General features: G+C 32.9%; 2 protein-coding genes across 2 annotated transcripts; one reads left to right on the top strand and one right to left on the bottom strand.

The window, feature by feature from the left end:
* The first annotated feature begins 2,281 nt into the window (after positions 1 to 2,281).
* On the top strand, positions 2,282 to 8,087 carry LOC132727104 (uncharacterized). The gene is made up of 5 exons (XM_060712509.1): positions 2,282 to 2,417; positions 3,324 to 3,482; positions 3,841 to 4,110; positions 5,816 to 5,915; positions 8,036 to 8,087. The coding sequence occupies exons 1-5, from the start codon at positions 2,282 to 2,284 to the stop codon at positions 8,085 to 8,087; spliced, it is 717 nt and encodes a 238-aa protein (XP_060568492.1).
* Positions 8,088 to 11,424: 3,337 nt separating this feature from the next.
* LOC132727103 (uncharacterized) lies at positions 11,425 to 19,115 on the bottom strand. The gene is made up of 7 exons (XM_060712508.1): positions 19,081 to 19,115; positions 16,444 to 16,453; positions 15,672 to 15,914; positions 15,169 to 15,234; positions 14,526 to 14,612; positions 13,937 to 14,071; positions 11,425 to 13,424 (listed from the first exon to the last, which is right to left on the bottom strand). Exons 1-7 carry the CDS (start codon positions 19,113 to 19,115, stop codon positions 13,011 to 13,013), a joined length of 990 nt encoding a protein of 329 aa, XP_060568491.1. The 3' UTR covers positions 11,425 to 13,010.
* Between the last annotated feature and the right edge of the window lie 1,981 nt (positions 19,116 to 21,096).

Below are 21,096 nucleotides of genomic sequence, written 5' to 3'. Positions count from 1 at the left end.
TATGTTGAAAATTCTGGAACAAATAGCCTGAATTTCAAGATTTCTGATTTAAATTTTTCAGCTTTTTCACTATAATTTCTATATTATACCCCCAAAAACGAAGTTTGGGGGGGTATATAGGAGTCACCCGGTGGTCGGTCGGTCCTGACGTCCATTGCATTTTCCTTGTCCAGAGCATAACTTGAAGACTAATGGTTGGAATTCAATATAACTACATACAATGGTCAAGCACATTGAGAGGAAGTGCAGTGCACAAGAACCATAACTTTATCTTGACTAATTTCAGAGTTATTGCCCTTTGTTACTTTTCCTTGTCCGGGGCATAACTTGAAAAGTACTGGTTGGAATTCAAAACAACTTCATACAATTGTCAAACACAGTAAGGGGAAGTGCAGTGCTCAAGAACCATAACTCTATCTAAAGTAATTACAGAGTTATTGCCCTTTTTATTTTTCCATTGCTTTCTTTTGTCCGGACCATAACTTGAAGACTAATGGTTGGAATTCAATATAACTACATACAATGGTCAAGCACATTGAGAGGAAGTGCAGTGCACAAGAACCATAACTTTATCTTGACTAATTACAGAGTTATTGCCCTTTGTTACTTTTCCTTGTCCGGGGCATAACTTGAAAACTACTGGTTGGAATTCAAAACAACTTCATACAATTGTCAAACACAGTAAGGGGAAGTGCAGTACATAAGAACCATAACTCTATCTAAAGTAATTACAGAGTTATTGCCCTTTGTTACTTTTCCATTGCTTTCTTTTGTCCGGACCATAACTTGAAGACTAATTGTTGGAATTCATTATAACTTCACACAATGGTTAAGCACATTGAGAGGAAGTGCAGTGCACAAGAACCATAACTCCATCTTGAATTATTACAGAGTTACTGCCCTTTGTTACTTTTCCTTGTCCAGAGCATGACTTGAAAACTACTGGTTGGAATTCAAAACAACTTCATACAATGGTCAAACACAATAAGGGGATGTGCAGTGCACAAGAGCGATAACTCCATCTTGACTAATTACAGAGTTATTGCCCTTTGTTACTTTTCCATTGCTTTTTTTGTCCGGAGCATAACTTGAAGACTAATGGTTGGAATTCAATATAACTTCATACAATGGTCAAGCACATTGAGAGGACGTGCAGTGCACAAGAACCATAACTCCATCTTGACTTATTACAGAGTTATTGCCCTTTGTTACTTTTCCTTGTCCAGAGCATAACTTGAAAACTACCGTTTGGAATTCAATACAACTTCACACAGTTGTCAAGGACATTGAAAGGAAGTGCAGTGCATAAGAGCCATAACTCCATTTTGACAAAATACAGAGTTACTGCCCTTTGATACTTTTCCTTGTCTGGAGCATAACTTAAAACGTACTGGTTGAAATTCAAAACAACTTCATACAATGGTCAAGCACAAAAAGAGGAAGTGCAGTGCACAAGAACTCCATCTTCAGTATTTATAGAGTTATTGCCCTTTGTTCCTTTTCTTTGTCTTTCTGGACTTATTACAGAGTAATTCAATAAAACTTCATCAATGGCCAACCAAATTGAAAGGAAATGCAACATACAAGAACCACAACTATCTTTAATTGCCCAAAACCATAACTCTATATTTCAATTCTTTTACAAGGTATTCTGTAACTAGTAACATCCTCATTTCCGAAGCAGTCTTGTGGGGGTATTAATTACATTTAGTGATAGTTCTAGTTTCTTAAGGTGTTTACTTCAAACTTTAAATATAAGTTTCTGGCCATCAAGCACATCATATGTGACAAGGTTTACAACTGTAGCACAAAAATTATCAGAATTACCTCCCTTGAACTTTTATGAAAAATAATGTTGTCTTTTTTAAATAACTTCTTTATTTCCTAATGTATCTACTTCAAACTTCATATATATGTTTCTTATTATCACTCAACATTTTTGAGAAGGTTAAATACTCTAGCAAGACTATTTCCAGAATCATGTCCCCCTTGAACTTAGATTTTTTCCGAGAAATTGGTATTTTTTACTCAAACTTCTTCATTCATTATAGGATTTACTTTAAAAACCCATATAGTAATAATTTGACAAGGTTGTATAAACATAATTTCCTTACTAGGCAGGGAAACTTAACACATTACTGTGATATAGACAAACTTAGAACTCAAAAGATTTAAGTTCATTCATGTCATTCATTCACTGGTAAAATTGAATGGCCAATGGCCCATCAGAATGTTGCTGGGGTTCTAACCGGTAGGGGACTTATGGATTGCTTGCAATACTATGATATTTGCTTGTTGTCAATGGCATATTTGTTTCAAGTATTTCTTTTATTGTTTAATTAAGGTAAACTACTGCAACCAGGATTACCAGAAGCTACATTGGTTTACACACAAAAAATTCTGCAAGCAATTAGCTGGTAGGTACAAAAATAAATTTAATGGCTGGCAAAATAGGTATAACATTTTGAAATGTTAAACCATTTTATTCTACATATTGTCGGGAGTCTTAAATTCTTCTCTGTTCTTAAATTGACACCATATTTGTTTTTTATGTCCCATCAGTTTCGTGAGATTTTGTTACATGTGAACGCAGTTTGATATTGTTTCAATACTTATAAATTTTTTGTATCGATAAATTTCTGCCATCAAACAGGTTTGAACAAGTAGAAGCATTTTGTATGAATTAAAACTTGCATTCTAAAAAATTCTGTCTTCTGGGTTTTCATTATTAAAAGATTGGCGATCCAAATCATTGGTTGAAATACTGTTAAAATCAGTTTAATTTTCCGCCTGTTGTTGAAAATATCTCCCTTGACCCTTGGCTAAATCGGTTGCTTTCATTGGCACATCTGTTGCCTCAATAAAACCCTGTGTCTTGGTCACTTGAGAGTATAATATCAAGAATAGCAAGCATGCTGTGGTGGTGATGAAGTTTTACTAGTTGTTTTGTCACAGGGTTAGAAAAATGTACAGCCTGGAATACTGTACCGCGGCTCTACAGACTGAGCTATATCCGGCCGCTTACACATCTTGTATCTTAAAAAGTGAACAGTTCTGAACCGTGACATACTCCCCTGCTATATTGAAATTTGTCCAGTTTCAGAGAGTTACAGAGCAATGTAAATTAAACTCTTGAGCTTTTTTCAGTCACGGCCCCATTTTGGGCGCCAAACGTCATGGTGAGAAAAATGTGCAGCCTGAATGGGACTCGAACCCGGGACCCTCGGAATACCGTACCGTGGCTCTACCGACTAAGTTGTCTGGCTGCTTACACATCATCTCTATCTATCCCTAAGCATATTTCCCCTTGTATATATTACCAGAGGAATCATCAGATGATGAAGAAGTAGAGGATGAGGAATCAGATGTTTGTAGTGATTTACCTGACAGTGAGGAAGAGGCGGAGAAAAGATTTGATAAATGGAAAGAAGAAATAAATAAATTGGAGAGAGCAAGACCAGATATCGATAAGGCCAAGTGTAGTAAGTTTTAAATACTTCTTTAACATGAACCACTTGTAAATTGTGTAATAGCTTTTCTAGCTGTAATTTGGAACAGTCCATTAATAGATTTAGGTATCTTACTCCTTAATCTACTGGAATCAAGAATGATCAGAATTTACCATCAGTACCTAGAGTTGGCCAACCTACACATCTGTGCAGTCTGACTAGGCTCAGTACTGTTGGCTTACCAAATTTTGTATAAGTGCAAGTGTGCTTTAATTCATTATACTCTCCACCAGTTGCCCAAATAGGCAAGTCGTCCAGAAGAGAATTGGTCATTTTAAATTTTTGTCAGATAGTGCAAGTTTATGTAAAGATTTTTTTTTTCCCCACAAAGGCAGCTGTGATACAAAGTTCCATGGTGATGATGCCTTCACCGTACTGGTAGACCACTACTATGAGAAGTTTTGCAAGGGTGACTTTAAACACAGGGTGTTCTTGGGAACACCTCAAAGAAGGGAGTCGACTATGTGTTTATTATGTGATAGATATTTTGCCCACTGTGGAAGTCTACAGCAGCATCTGTTTGCAAAGTCAAAACGTTCGGACAAAGACGGTGAAAACCATAAGTTAATTGTGATGAAGGGAATCGTGGAACCAACATGCTGTATGTTTGTAAAAAAAAATTATTAATATTTTAACAGAGCTTGTTTTTTTTCTATAATTTTTTTATATGTGTATATAGATATAAGAGATAAATCAGTGAGCCCTCGGAATGCTTAATGCTTGTTATTTCAGTCTTTGTTGTCTTTCTCCCATTTGGGAAATGGTTTTTAGTCCCCTACCGGTTTACCGGAGGCGACTTTAGGTTTACCCTCCGTCCATCTGTCCGTCCGTCAGTCCATCCGTCTGTCCGTCCAGTCAGTCCGTCCGTCCACAAAACTGGATCCCGCGATAACGCAAAAAGTACTGATAATATTTTAATGAAACTTGATATATGGATTGATGGCAGTATGGAGATTATGCACGTCTTTTTCTTTTCTTCCTATGTTGAAAATTCTGGTTGCTATGGCAACAAATAGACTGAAAATATGGCAAATTTTACACATAACCTGGATCCCGCGATAACGCAAAAAGTACTGAAAATATTTTTATGAAATTTGTTATATGGATAGATGGCAGTATGGAGATTATGCACGTATTTTTCTTTTCTTCCTATGTTGAAAATTCTGGTTGCTATGGCAACAAATAGACTGAAAATATGGCAAATTTTACACATAACCTGGATCCAGTGATAACACAAAAAAGTACTTGAAAATATGTTTATGAAACTTGACACATATGGGTAGATGGCAGTATGGAAATTATGCACATCCTTTTCTTATCTTCCTATGTTGAAAATTCTGGTTGCTATTGGCAACAAATAGACTGAATTTCCAAGATTTCTGGTTCTAGTTTTTAAGATTTTTCACTATAAGTTCTTTATTTCTTAAGGTATTTTCTTTTCAAACTTTAAATATAAGTTGCTTGTCATCAACCACATCATATGTGACAAGGTTTACAACTCTAGCACAGAATTTTTTCAGAATTACCTCCCTTGAACTTTAAATTTTCAATGAAAAAAACATTGTTTTTTTTTTTAATAAACTTCTTTTTGAATGTATCTACTTCAAACTTCATATAAATGTTTCTTATTTATCACTCAACATTAAATTTTTAGTGTTCAATACTCTAGCAAGACTATTTCCAGAATTATGCCCCTTTTGAACTTAGACTTTTTTTTTGAGAAATGGGTAATTTTTACTCTAACTTCTACAATCATGATAGGATTTAAAAATGTTATATTTTGATAACAGGGATGTTTAAAAAATAACTTTAGAGTGTCTTTCAGTCCGTCTGTCTGTACATAAAAACTGTTTCCTGTGATCACTTTTAAAGGACTTTTTCAACAAATTTACTTAAAATAGGAACCTAAGTGAATGGCCCTTCAGAATGTTGCTTGGGCTCTTACCGGTAGGGGACTTATGGATTGCTTGCAATACTATGATAATTGCTTGTTTTTAATTGGGAATTGTTTGAAGTTGTGGGAATTTAAAGAATTGTGAAATAGATAATTTTTGAAGAAAAATAAAACATGTCTTTACATCAGCCAAATTAAAGTATTGTTTTATTAGTCAAAGGGAATTTTTAGACATCATTTTAGGAAAAGGAGCATGTTTTCCTATGGGAATATGTTTGTTTTTATTGGATCTGTTTAATGAATACTTGTGATAAGAAGAAAATTAAAGCTTTGTTAATTATAATAAACTGATCCTTTAAATCTTACATTGAAGATAGAAAGGTGACGAGTATATATATTTTCTAAATTTCAGTTAGAGACACAGTACACCATAGCAACACAACTTTAAATAAAGAATTGAGTATAACCCTTGTACAGGATACACATATGGAAGATTTAGCAGAACTTTTTGGGTAAATATATTATTTATATCTTAATATATTAAGTGACAATGATTTCACTACTTTCATTAGGAGCTCTAAAATTGTAGCAGTATATCGTCGATCAAATAACATAAGAAGAATCTTAGTTAAGTCAGACATTTCTAGCGATAAATTCTCGAATGGCAGTTACCCGTGCAGACAAAATTGTCTTACATGTAAATTCATGTCTAGTACTATAGAATTTAAAAGTACCGTTACAAATGAAACATTTAAAATCCTTGGACATCATACATGTAAAACTGTAAGCTTAATTTATTTAATAACATGTAAACAATGCAAGTTACAGTACGTAGGACAAACTGGCAATTCACTTAGAGATTGATTCTACGGCCATTTAGCCGACATTAGAAGTAAAAACAACGTCAAGCCCGTTTCGCGCCATTTTAATATAAACGGACATAGTGAATTCAACGTCATAATAATACAAACAACCGAAAGAAACATCAATATCAGATTAAGAACGGAAGAATTATGGATCAAGAAATTAAAAACAAGAACTCCAAGCGGCTTAAATCTAATATGTAAAATCGGAAGAAATATATTATGCACGAAAAATAACTGAAGAAGAATGGCCAAAACCCAGGTATACCAAATTATGTGAAACTTTCGATATCGTTTACACTGATAAAAACAGATGGTACCAACACCAAAAAACACATGCTGAATACATCACCAAGTTCATTTGCTCCTGGTGTAATAAGCACTACGCAAGACGGGATTCGCTTAAAAGACACTCCATAAACGTACATGGATTCAATGAAACAAAGTTTGAATATATCAAAATTGATAAACCAAGAACAACACCCAAACCAACTGAAGGCAAATATAGGATATTTAAAAAGATGCCAACATTTAGGATCATTAACAATAGAGAAACACCACAACAAATCAACAAGAAACAGAACAAAAAAACTAAGAACACCAACTAAACACAGAAGATCAACATGGACATTGAAACTATGGACTTTCAAATACCAGAACCTATATCTCCATTAAATCCAAGTAAGAACAACAGCTCAGAAACCTTGTGTGAAGATGAATTTGGATAGTATAGTCACACCAATGAACAGATAATTTCTATTGGATCCATTTATGGGATTTTTTGTGAAACTAAGTAGGACTTGTAATAACTACATTTTCATTTTATACTTAATAACAACATATTGGCAAAATTCCAAAAAATTCTTGGCACACTTCCAGAACGAAACCAAATATAGCATTGTCACGTGACTTTTTAGTTTACACATTTAGTATACTTCAGGGCCTAAATTTTAAAATATTTCTGTATTATCCTGATGAAGGTCATTATATGACCGAAACCGGTAGATAAATAAATTTACGTAAACTCACTCTGGTGTTCCTGACGTGTTGTTCTTCATCCTCTCCTTGATTACTTAAATATATTATTTGTAATATTTGAACTGTTTTGGTATGTTATTTTTCATGTGTGTGCTGGGTTTTTGTTGGCTCAAGATTTAAATCTTGTTATAGATGTTTATTGCATAAAAGTAATTCATTATGATGGCTGACTGCAGTTTGACCACTGGAAAGACTGGGTGTCTCTTTGTACATGTACATTATTTTGGGCACCTAAGTTTAACCTTCAATACCTTGTAATTTAGCTAGATAGCTTTATCAGATGAACAAATGTAAAAGTCTTTGGCAGGAATGGAATAATGGGCTTTAGTTATTCAAGGTCAAGAACCTTTAACAACACTGTTGTAATTAAATGATTGCTGTAAACAGTCTGAATTCTTATTGTATTTCTTTATTTCTTGAACAGAAATCATTTTTGAATTACATAAATTTTCATTAAAATACAAAATGTATTTGCAAATGCTCTATTGTGCAGACTTTCAAACATTTGCCGCACACTGCTAAGGGGTGTTTTCTTCAGACCTTTTTAATCCACTAGAGTACCTCTCTTAAAATTCCATTCTTGTAATTACATTTTGTATTTAAGAGTATTTACTGTTACTCTCTTAAAAACTTCATTCTTATAATCAAGTTATTGAAAACAGTAATGAAACAAACCAAGGGATTTTGTGAAACAGCCCTGGTATAAATGTTGAAATATTTAATAATTACAGTTATGCGATGATGTCTAGAGGCTGCGGATGGATGGGCCTGATGAAGACATGATAGTAGAGATTTTATAACATGATTACTATAGCTGTTTGCCAGGGGGTCAAAACCCGGACCCGAGGGTGGGGGCCCCTACTGGCCAATGGGTTTCTATAAATTAAAAAACAGACTACCTTTTTGGGCTATGTACTTTAAAACTTTTAATATTTTATCAAGGATCAAACTTTGTTATCTCTTTAATTATATATATTGTGATTTTCAGTTGATAGTTGGCTCAAAGATTGGACATTAACATCATTTCTTGGAGCCTTGAATTTCTCAACTTGTCCTAAATTGATATAGAAGTAGAGTGTTTAAATCTCTTTACTTTACATTAATGTGTGCATGACACTTCACATTTTCATGTGGATGATTAGTTAATATAATTTCATTTTTGTTTTCTTAGTTTTTATTTATAGCTAGCTTTCACCTAAGTACACTTTGTTCAGAGGTGAGTCTTTGTGATGGCAGTTTGTTGTCCACAATTTTTGTGAAACTACAATGCCAAGAGGCTTATATATTTGGCATGTAACATTGCTTAGTGGACATCTAAACATTTTATATAAGTCATGCCCCTGTGGTCAAAATTGGCCCTGCAAAGGGGATCACTTATTTTATGTAGACTTGTGTAATAAAACTTAAAAATCTTCTTCCCTTAAAAACAATGCCCAGAACTTAGGCATTTTGCATGAAACATCTCCCTGTGGTCCTTTACAACAAATGATATACAAATCATGGCCCTGGGGTCAAAACTGGCCCATCCTTGGGGTTACTTAGTTTATATAGACTTACAAAGTAAACTGATTTATCAAGTCTCCTTTTGTGAAATTACAATGCCAAGAGTTTAGACATTTGTCATGAAGCATTTTGTAAACATTGCAGCCTAGAGAGAAAACTATGAGTCCAATGTGACCCCATTACTTGCTTTACCCTTTTCTAGCCTGATTCTCAGGTGAGTGACTCAGGGTCATCATAGTCCTCTTGTTAAGTGCTCATGGTGAACTTTTGTGGTCCTCTTCTGCCCATCATGGTCATTGTTTATCTTCCACATGTTTTAAGAAATAAAAAAACAACACTTTTTATAACCAATGGCTTAATATTTAGTAAACTACGCACAACTGATTGTTTGGTGGTTTCCTTTGGGGGACCCTTGTTTTTTGCATTGTTTTAGGTGAACAGTGAAAAGATTTATACACAGCAATGAAAATCTAAGGCTAGGGATACATAGAATCAATTTTGTTTACTTTTCATTGTCAACTACCTAGACTATTGGTGTTTTATAATCAGAAATTTCTGACTTATTACACAATAATGAGGTCTTTAATACAAGACTGACTTAATTGTTTGATTAAAACTTACTGAGATACCACAGGTTTGTGTTGATATCTTGATAAAGCTACTTTATATATGTAAAATATATCAGATATAACTGAAGTGTTTACTTTCAAATCTGAATACCTCCACAGAGCTGCATTAATTTTGTTCCAACAAGTTGAATGTAATTCTGATAAGATTTGATTGAAAATGAACTGTTTACAGGTATTTCAAAAAGGTTGAAAAGAAATTTTTATAGAACATAGCCTTTTTTTCCATATATTATCTTTGATGAAGTTATTTTTCCATATATTTGATTAAGTTAAGCATGGGCTTTAAAATCATAAAGAAGATCCATGTGCTATCTGAAAGAGTTTTATTTGAATACAAAGTAAATAAATAATGAGCTATTAACTAATACATTTAAATCATAGCAATTTTTGTGTAATTCACAGTAGATACTAGAGTGGGCAACATTAAATTGGAATACCTCATTTCAATATGTTTTGATAATTTATTTTAATATGTGCGGTTTTAAGTAGCATAATCTTATTTAGGGGAGGTGAGTGATCTCCCTAAGTGCCCAAATTATGAAGTTATATGCTGTAAAATGATAATTAATTATTATATTATTGTATTAAGTAACGTTAGTTTTGATATTGAAAACTACAGTGCTATTATATCAAATTTTCCTCCTTTTTTATTTGAATATATTGCGAATTTATAATACAAATTTTTTATTTTGACTTTCATATTGTGAATTTAAAAATATACTTTTTGCAATAGACATTTTCATTGAATTTATTTTTTCATTAAAATTTGAATATTTAATTTGGAAGTTTTTTTATAATGTTCATTAAAGTTCTGTTGTTTATACTATGTTCAGTCTTTTCCTTGAAAACAATGCCTAAAATAATCGGTAATTATCTCTTGTCGATGTAGGAAGCCATTTCTGGCGCATTATGGTCAGACTGCAGTATTAACAGTTTCAATTTAACTCCACTTTTCGGAAACCAATAGAACTTGGTGTATTTACATGACCGTAAGGTTGTCGCGGGTTAACAGTTTTGTTGAGGTTAGTATCTCAGAAACTTACACCTGAGTCATTCAAACTTTGTTTTCATATTCCCTTATCAAAATGATGCGCCATTTCAAAACGACAGATAATTTACTATTTGCCTTACCTATTTAGAGAATAGTTTGACTTTCCTACTCAACCGTGGTAAGTTTAGCGGGCAACGTCATTTCTTCGTGAATTGAAAGTTGCTTCTTGCATTCTGAATTATAGTCCTTTCGTGAACGTAGGAAATTATAATTTTGGCATCAATTTCGAATGTACCCCCACCGATTTTGAATTCTTACATTGCATACACAGACTCGATCGTGTTGCTGTTGTCGAGCACACTTCCCTGATGGTAGCTCTGTTTGTTAAAATATTACAAGGAATACGAACATTGCAATCCAAAACGATGGTAAAGGACCCTTCGTGCCGGGACGCTCAAATCATGATAAATGTCCCTCACTATGAGCAAGACACTTCTCTCGTAAATAAGCCAGATACGTTAATTGACGTGTTCTGCAATCTGAAACATATGAGCCGCGTCATGACAAAACCAACATAATGGGTTTGCGACCAGCATGGATCCAGACCAGCCTGCGCATCCGCGCAGTCTGATCAGGATGCATGCTGTTCGCTATCAGTTTCTCTACTTGTAACCGAGTTGGTAAGCGAACAACATGGATCCTGATCAGACTGCGCGGGTGCGCAGGCTGGTCTGGATCCATGCTGGTCGCAAACGCACTATGTTGGTTTTGTCCTGACGCGGCTCATATTGTGTAACTATCAACAATGTCCAAGACTTTTCTTTCATGCTGTCAACATTTCGTGTTTAGAACCATAAATTAATGTCTTAATTCAAGACGACCTTATGCATTTTTCGTTTTGAATGGATTGATGTAACTATGCCTATATGATAATTAATTTAAAATTACTGTTTTGATGAGTACTTATTTTAACTTCTGGAAAAAAAATAACAAAAAACAACGCTGGTTTGAAGAAAGATTTTTTATTTTGATCAATGTTTTTGTGCAATATAAATAATAGCAAATAAAATATGAATTTAAATTATTTGGCATGCTGAGCAGATAACATATACTATATCTGCATATGTGTATTTTACAAAAAAATAAAGTTTTTTATAGCTGCTGATATAAATGTATTGATTAAGAGATTTTATGTGTTCTTATTCCAAACAATCGTTTTCAATCACACTAAATATTAAGGATATGTTGAATAATAAACATAATTTGTCATTGGAGCTACCTGTGGGGGGAAATCCATTATTGCTATGTATGGAATGCTTAAAATAACTCTACAATATGGTTTTCTCTTTATTATTTTGAAGGTATCTCAACGATTTAGTACTTTCTGTACAAAGTTTCTAAGAATTATCTAATATTTTCAAAGGCAGAACGTACATTGTAATTGTATTTATTTCCAAAACCATTTAATTAGTAAACCAATGTACTTTTAAGGATCAATTTAAAAAAAAAATATGTTCCTAGTTTTTGCAATTCATGATAAATATGACGGTAATATGTGTATAACCTTAACACATACAGAAACGTGCCAAATTAAAGGTTCTCATTTGTCTTTTATCTATCTACCCATATATAGATATAAAAGTCTCAATTTTTGTATTCACTGCGTATCAGTGATACTACAATATTAATATCGATATCACTAACAATCAACCTAACAACGACTCCGATAATCGACATCTCTTTATAAAAAAAAAATAGTTCCTCATTTTTACACTTCATATGTAGTTGGTTTTAACTTTTTAAGTGAATTAAAATAAAGTATTTTAAGCATAGCTAGTTACATTTTAGATAAAAACGGTGACGGGTCAGTTATATTATATTCCATATAACTTCAACAGGCATCAGTATATGTGATGCAAGAAGATTTTTTTTGTTGTTACTTTTTAAAATGGTAAAAAACCACAAATTTTACTTTTAATATTCATGAATCGGAACAGATAATTTGAGAGACGTCACTTTAGTCAAGAACAAGAAAGGCAAAAGAATGATGCTCAGAAAACTTGTGTTTATAAAAATGATTGAAACATATAAAAAATTGTAATATGAATGACTTTAGTTGAAAAATGAAATGTATAAATAATAAACAATACTTATAAGTATCACAGTCGGAAAAAATCACAGCACAATTTAAGAACGCTAGATGTACATGTATGTACAACATGTATTATAAAAACTGTTCTTTATTCGGTATATACTCGAAAATCTGAACTTTGAAAAGATGCTATATTGATAAATTAAGCCTTCTAAAGACCTGCAAACACGTCTGCAACAGTAAATAAGTTACCACATGTTTTTATTAATAGCTCGTAAGAATCCGACAAAATCCGTCAGTTTCCGTATTTAATATTGGTCTTAAAAAAACATTTAGTTGACTAGAAATTTCTTATTTTTTTATCATATCGATGCTTTTTTATCTTTGAAAGACACGGAAATTGACGAATTATGCCGACTTTTAACGGGTTTATGTTACATGAGCTTTGATTAACAAGAATGACAGTTTTTCTAGACCGTTGACGCATGTTCTCAGTATGTATCCGGGTTACCAGGCAAAGCAAGTTGTTTCATTCGTCGGTAACTCTGGGAGGTGTGGTTATCATTGTCATATGCTGGTGGGCGTGGATAATGCATTGGCGTTGGGCTGTCAGACGACATTGCAACACGTGGCTGTCGTCTGCTCGACACTGGTTGCTGCTGCCTTTCATCCCAGTGGTCATAATCCTGCGGCTGATTATCGTGCCTCACGTCTGACACGTGACTTCCTCGCCTTTCGTCTGCTGCACGTGTTTCTCTTCTCGCTTGATGTACCGGGGCACGACTGCTATGCGGCTTCTCAAGTCGGCTGCTTTCTGTTGTGAAAATTTCTGGGGTGTCGAGCCGATATTTTTCTGGTCTTGGTTCGTGAAGTTCATCAACATTTCTGGTATACAATACTCTGACCTGATTAAAGAAAAAAGATATATAATTCTAGTAAGAACATTCGCGCAAAAGGATTGCAAAAGGGATATTTAAGTTAGAAGGAAACTTCATGTAGTAACATGCGCATATTAGCCACATACGTAACAGTAAAGTACTTTTCTGAAGATTAAACTTTATATAAGAATATCATATTGAAAAGTTGTTTACGGCTGAAATCTACGAATGAACAAAATAACAAGGATTATCTTTGGTTTCATTTTCCGACCGATTTGTTATACATGTACTTTGGAACTGTGAGCTAAAGCTTTATACAGTGTATATTGCAAAATATTGTATATACATGTACAAGAATTTTAAAAGGTAAACTTGATGATTTTGAAAACGTGCTTGACCTACCAGATTACTTGGAAGGTTAATATTTACAGGAAATGTGGTTGGGCTGTCCGGTGCTAGACAATTATCTAGTTGAAATAATGTGGCAAATGAGGTTTAAACATAACCAAACAAATGTATGATTTAAGTCCATTCCTTACCTTAGCCTGGTTGAGCGGGGAACAGCAGCAGCAGATACTGGCACTAATTAGCGCACACACTATCTCGTTTATGGTAAAGAACGCTATCATCAGAGGGAGCAACCATTCGTGTGCCGACACTGACCCGTCCGTCCTCTAAAACACAGAATCGTATGATAGAGCAAGAGTTAGATACATGTATCAATATTATAATTGTTAAAAACATTTAAAAAGCAATCATGAAAATTAGCATAAATCTGGAGGCATGCTGCTTTAACTGGTGATATATGGTATTAATAGTCTTTGAAAATATTTCTGTCCGGTTAAAAAAATGCCTAAAAATATCCAGGCGCCATTTTATTAGGTTAAGAGATGATTTTTCTCATGGGCCTTAGCTTTATTAAAAATTTAGTCGAGATTTGGCTTTAAAAATCGGTAATACGCTATCCAGTTTTTACCAATAACATAATTTAAAGTACAACAATGTTATAAAACTCATAATTCACACGTCATTCTCTACTGTAATGATAAATGATATGTTCCATCATGGTTATATCTAAGAAAACACAACGGACTCTTAAATGCATAACAAATCATTTTTATTACTTACCAAGACGACAATATAAACTTCCACGGCGAAAAGTGCGGGGCCGAAAAGAATGCAACATAGCACACTAAGCACAAGAAATGTCATTTTCTGAAAATAGAAATAACAGCCAAATAATTGAAAGTTAATAAGTGGCAAAAATAATGAATGAAATGTGCTTCCAACCAATTCAGTTTGATTATAACAAAATGTATAGTTGCAATTGTTGTATTTATTTTTGGTCTTGCTGCACGAGTTTGTGCATCTGGGCATGACTACTGTAATTGTGGTTTTACAAGTCGGCTGTCTCATTTCTGTAGTGTTAATAGCTTACAGATTGAATATTTTCTGCCTCGGAGGTGCCCCAGCTACCAACTTAGCTGCTTAGCTTCAATTTCATTTCTTTTCATAACAGAGAATTTAAAGCATAAAAAGGGCAACAAATTTTCGTCAACGCACGTGACTTGAAACTTTGCCCAGTGCAGTGGAATTTAAAATACTTTATTCCATACCGTGACATTATGTACATGATTTGCTGTCAAAGAAACAAGTTACGTATGAAAACGTGATATACTAGTAGCTAGAATTTACAAAATGTGAAAACTTGTTCATAAGATAACTATATATTTCAATAATTGAGTCAATTTCCATATATGTTAATACATACAAAATAAGTGAGAGTTGTCTTCTGCTGCAATGACATACAACTTCCCATCGATCCCGCCACAATAAACTGAAACGGAAATAATAAACTGTCAGAAAACTAACTTGGATAAAAGTTTAAAATTAAACTGAATTGGATGAAAATGGTTCCAATTCTTGTAAATTGTATGTCTAGATATCAGCTTTTCGAATGACTGAATTTAATAAGATAAATAAACACGTATAACCGTTTCTTTCTAAGAAATACAACTGTTTTCATTTGTTGGCATTATTCTTTAAATGTTAATCGCGTGTCCCCCAGACTGAGATCAAGTCCAGACAGATGTCATAATTATTCACATCAACTGATGTTACTTGCAAGTCAAAGATACACTCGAACCTTTATGAAATACGTATGGAAAGAAAAAAGTGTTTTTTTTTATATTTCGTACTGAACGATAAGAGTCATTGAAATAATTCCATCATTTATTAATTCTGTTTTAATTATTATACTTTATTAATATTTACCCATAACCCGCACCAAACGGGCACACATGCTATGGATAAAGCCTTCAGCGTGTCGTCCTCGTAATGTCCGGATGTGTAGAGAAACAGGAATAAATCCACAACGCCGAGCAATATACATATCACCCCAATTCCGATCTGTAGAGCCCCAAGTAGTTTGAATGAGGAGAAAGGGAAGTTTTTCACCTTAGAGCTGTCCAGACCGTCAATTTCTGCAAATTTTTGGGGTTTTAAATTTTTGTTTATCTTTTTTGGTGTCGACTTTCCGGGCTTTTAGTCCCGTGTGGGGGAACGCCCAAAATCCCCCTCTCCGGGGAATGATTAAAGGCCTTTGAAAAACAAAAAATAAAATTTTTTTTAGACCAATACAATACATTTTTACCCCTTTTTCTCCCCGTTTTTGTAAAAAAAAATTGAAAACTTTTTGGCCAGGGATTTTAGCCGTTTCCTAAATTTAAACAGCCCTGGTAACCCTTTCGAACCACGTTTCCCTGCAGGGACACTTTTCTAAAGAAATGGTATACATGAAAACCCGTTCTTTGAATGAAAATTTTTAAAATATTGCAATAAATTTTTTCATGCTTTTTCTAATAGGATTATGAAAAATGCATGACTAAAAATGTTTTTGAACAAAACTTTTTTAACAAAAACCCGTTTTAACCTAATACAAAAACACACGAGTGTTTTTCAATATATAACGAGACTGTATTCATATGTTTTATTTGATACATTCAAAGGTTATATACATTACATTATAACAAAGTTCATTCATTACTGAATACAATCTGAAAATATTAAAGTAATCCATAAAACAGTTATAAAGTTACAAAATTTATAAGAAGGTTATGTTCGCACTAGCCACCCCCCCCCCCCCGCTCAATAGCATGCCGCGACGTCATCGACGTCGTCCGCGCAGTTAACGCCGAATGTAATGTCTTATTACATTCAACGCTTTTCAAGATATGCTACATCTTTGGTGGCGTGCAACCCACTGGATGATGATAATGTCCACATACGATACAGAACGGACGGGGGCGATAGCGCGTTACTATGGTTATTGAAATGATCATTATTTCTATGTCGCGTTATATTTTTTCTTCTAATGCCGAAATATGATCAAGAATAAGTTATATTTAATAATTACACCACATTTTGTTATATTCAATGTTAGCATAAAAATATATGACGACAGTCTCATTATTTATTGAACAGCCCTCGTATAAAGTTACGTATAAAATTACGAAAAAAAAATAACTAATTTATACAATTACACATTATATGGTATTGCTTTTGAAGAAAAGTAACATCCTGAATTTAAATAAGTTACATGATTATTCAATAGATAGTATATTTTCAAGACGATATACAATGTCACTAAATGAATATTTGCCTTATTAGAGTTGTCTTGAAGTTGAACTACATTTTGTATTTCTTTTCAAAAACTATGACATTTAGTTACTGTGATTTTGTCATTTTTCTTTTACATAATTGACAAGTTTTGTACTCCATTTGGTTATTTTTACGACTTGGGGGAGGACTCAGTGAAAAAAATGTAAGTGTTAAAACCGAATTTGATATATGTATTTGCCCTTTCTGCAAACACGTTTGATATCAGATAGGCGAGATAAATCCATCTTTGCATTAAGTTAATCCACTGTAATGGATTTGAAATGTTCTTTTATCTTTTTTCGAAACTATTATTATGTTCTGAAACACTTATTTCTTATCAAGAAAACATGAAACATTAACTGTTATTACAATAGACAGTGGTGTGCGCGTACTTTAAGTGATGTTTGATTTAATAGTTTAGATAATTAAATCCTGATTTGTAGTAAATAATGTGACAATGACAATATGCAGTCGTAGTGAATTATGTGTAATCCTGCAACCCTTGCATTTTTATATCATTTTAATATGGTTTTGTTACATCGTTTTATATACGCCATGTAGATGGTTTATTGTACATTATATTTTAATTGTATGACTGTAAATCGTATGTACATGTATACAAGTTTTTGTTAAATAAAATGTGTTGTGTTGTCTGTTATGTTATGTTATGTATGTTATGTTATGTTATGTTATGTTATGTTATGTTATGTAATGTTATGTTACCGGTATGGTATGGTATGTTATGTTACCGGTATGTTATGTTATGTTATGTTATGCTGTTATGTTATTTTATGTTTTGTTATGTTATGTTGTCCATTGTATGACTATATACTGAAAGGTTGAATATATACTACAAGACGTTACCAGCAACATTAAAGTTACTACTTTACGATTAGGGTTAGGCCGGTATTCTATTCATATGTGAGCTTGACGTGAACGTAATGCGTGAGCGTGAAACTTTTAAACACTATTCCATACATCTGTCTAGTATGCGTAAAAAGCAAACTATTTCGTCTATTTTTCCATTTGAAATTTGACTAGAAAATATGTCTAAAGAATTAGATGAAAGTTTCTGTCTCTTTTGAGTGATATCACATATCTACATTCACGCAAGCACAAACGAAGACATAGATGGTGGATAAGAAAATAGAAACTCGATCTTTGATGTCTGTGTCGCTGTACTCGAAGCACATTCAGAAGAAAGGGTACTGTAAACATGAATTTTATAAAATTTAAATAACGGTTTTAGGGCATATTAGCGGTTTAACACGTGAAGAAAGTAAAGCTGTATGTGAATTTTTTCATAAAGTAGCAAATTGTAAACAAATGAGTATTTTCACTTCAATACAAAATACGAAATCACTTTAACTGTACTAATTGCCTAAAAGGTAAAGGACTAATGTTATTAACCAATGTGTAAATTTTTGGAAACTGTAGCAGAACACCAGAAATTAAAATCGTTTGAGAAATGAAATTAAAAATCATTTCTAAGGCACAATGGGCCTTTCAGCGACTGATCATATTTCTAATAAATTATAGGACCTTCCATCTTGCTTCTTCGCCGTGAACGTGAAAAATCACTACAATGTAGCGGTGAACATTACGCTCGCGTTCCACGCACACGTAGCGTTTCATGCTAATGTCGCGCTCACGCCGGCATGGAATACTGACGATAGAAAATCGTTGTTCGATTTTTTTACGTTCACGCTTTACGTTCGCGTTACACGTTCACGTATAGAATGGAATACCGGCCAATTGATACAACTATAATAGTGTCCCTGCCATGCCGAGAATAAGGGCAGCAATTCTTAAGTTACTTCTTCCACATACCATTTATACAAAAATTGTTCTATTTTTTTCTAGATACATATAATGTATATATACCGTAAAAAGTAAAATGTATATTCTATTTTATCAATGTATAAATCTTCTATTTTTTTCTACATAAAATGTTTATACAATGTTTATTATACATGTATAAAGAAACTAACTACGAATTCTTTTTTCATGTTCTGTTACATACCTTTTATAGTATGCTTCGTAAAAATCGTTCTCCATTCTTTAAAACGTTTTAAAACAAATGTAATTTACTATCCACGTGTATAAAACACACTAACCAGTATCAAACAATTAGTTTTTATTATTAAAATATTTATTTTTAACACAAAAAATATCCGTCACAAAAATACACACAAATATCTCTATAACATCCTCATAGACTATTTACTGTTTCGTTATTCCATGTACTGAATCAGTTCTAATTCAAGTTTAATTCTTCGCATATATGTGGTTAAAATATTTATCCAATGATATTTGGTATTGTTTTTTTTCTTATCGTTTTTTTTTCTATTATTAAAACAATTTATTTTACATCAATACGAAATTCTCGAAACTTCATTTTTTAACTAATAATTTCCACAATATGCTTTTTTGTAAATTCTTTATGTGTTTATTCTCTTAAAAACATTTCTTCTATATAAATGAAAAATGCTGAAACTTTTTTGATAATTTTAACAAAATGATCAAATTTCACTTTTTTTTCAACTCAAGTAATAAGTCAATTTCGCCACTCCTTGTTCCTAGTTCCTATTATCAAAATTTTCAAAAAAATTTTAAAAGAAAATTATCCCCAAAATAAAATAAAATTTAATAGAGGGCGTTTTTTTCGAACTTTTAAACAAAAAAGTCCAAAAAAATCAAAAAAATGGGTTTTTAACGGACAAAAATTTTTAAATTAATTTTTCTCGCTTTAAAAAACCGCGTGTTTTGAACTTTTTTAAAAGGATTTTTTTTCCCAAAACGTTTGAGATTTACAAATTTTCACCTTTTAAAAGCAATTAAAATTACGACTGCAAATTATTTTTAACGTTCGCCCGCAGGACCAGCGTAACTTGACTTAAATTTTTTAAAAGTTTCCCGCATTTTTTGCACCGAAATTTTTTATTTCAGGGCCTTTTTTTTTGGGAAAAATTTTTGACTAAAAAAAAAAATCACTTTTTTGGGAAAGAAAACACAAAAAAGTTTTTAAAATTAATCTTTTTTTCATTTTCATTTTCAAAAAAGTACTTTAAAAATTCCCCCAAAAATTCATTCTTTATATAAAACCCGAAATGTAAAACCAGTTAGAAAAAGGGAAAAGGGATATAATAAAAACCTGAACCATGATTTTCCCGGACTACAATTTACATATCCTTAAAAAGCATTGTACAAATGTAGTTAGCAAAAATGAATGAATAATAAAGAATGAAAATTTGAATGAATAAAATTTTTTGGGGATCTGCCAGGCATGAAAGCATACATTTTAAAAACTTTTTTTTTTTCGTTTTTTTTCCCAAACCCTTATTGTTAAACCCCCTTTTTGGGGGAAATTTAGGGGGGGACTTCCTGTGTATCTATCAATAAAATGAACGTCAATGGGTAGGTAGTTGGTGGGGATTTTTCTAATAACCAACTACACAGCTGGAAGGTTTATTCTTAATTCCCAACTATTTAAAGGGGGTAGGGGAAATTTGGGGGATACTAGTATAAACCCAAATACATTGAAACACTTGTCCCCCTTACCCAAAAGGGGGACCAGTTGGTTATATAAAAACCAACTTTTCAGCTTTTTTATTCGAATATCCAACCAACTACCTACCAAATTGACGTTTATTATTTAATCAATGATTGCCCGAGGATTAAGAAAAAAGGACGAAAAACCTCACAAATTTTGTTGGGGCCCTTTTAAAACCCAAAGTGCTCCGGGGTTAGAAAACCCTTGCTAACCTTTACACCAAACCCCTCCCCAATTCAATCAGATCATCCTCCCATTATTATTTACCATAATTCTTATCCCAATGTTTACCCCAAATTTAAATTTCCCTTTCTTTGTCTTAGATTCCCCTATCCATATCTCGACAACTGGTGTTTTATTTTTTTCCCATAATATTTCCCCTTTTTTTAACACTCCCCAAACCCTTCTTACAAAAAAAACCTTTCCCTTTTTTTTACTCACGCCAATTTGGGGGGAATATATTTTTTAGATTTCCCCAATTTTTCT

This window comes from Ruditapes philippinarum, unplaced genomic scaffold (genome assembly GCF_026571515.1).
Source record: "Ruditapes philippinarum isolate M1 unplaced genomic scaffold, ASM2657151v2 ctg870_1_1_1_1, whole genome shotgun sequence".
NCBI classification, from domain to species: Eukaryota; Metazoa; Mollusca; class Bivalvia; order Venerida; family Veneridae; genus Ruditapes; species Ruditapes philippinarum.
This window is presented reverse-complemented; position numbering and strand designations above follow the sequence as displayed.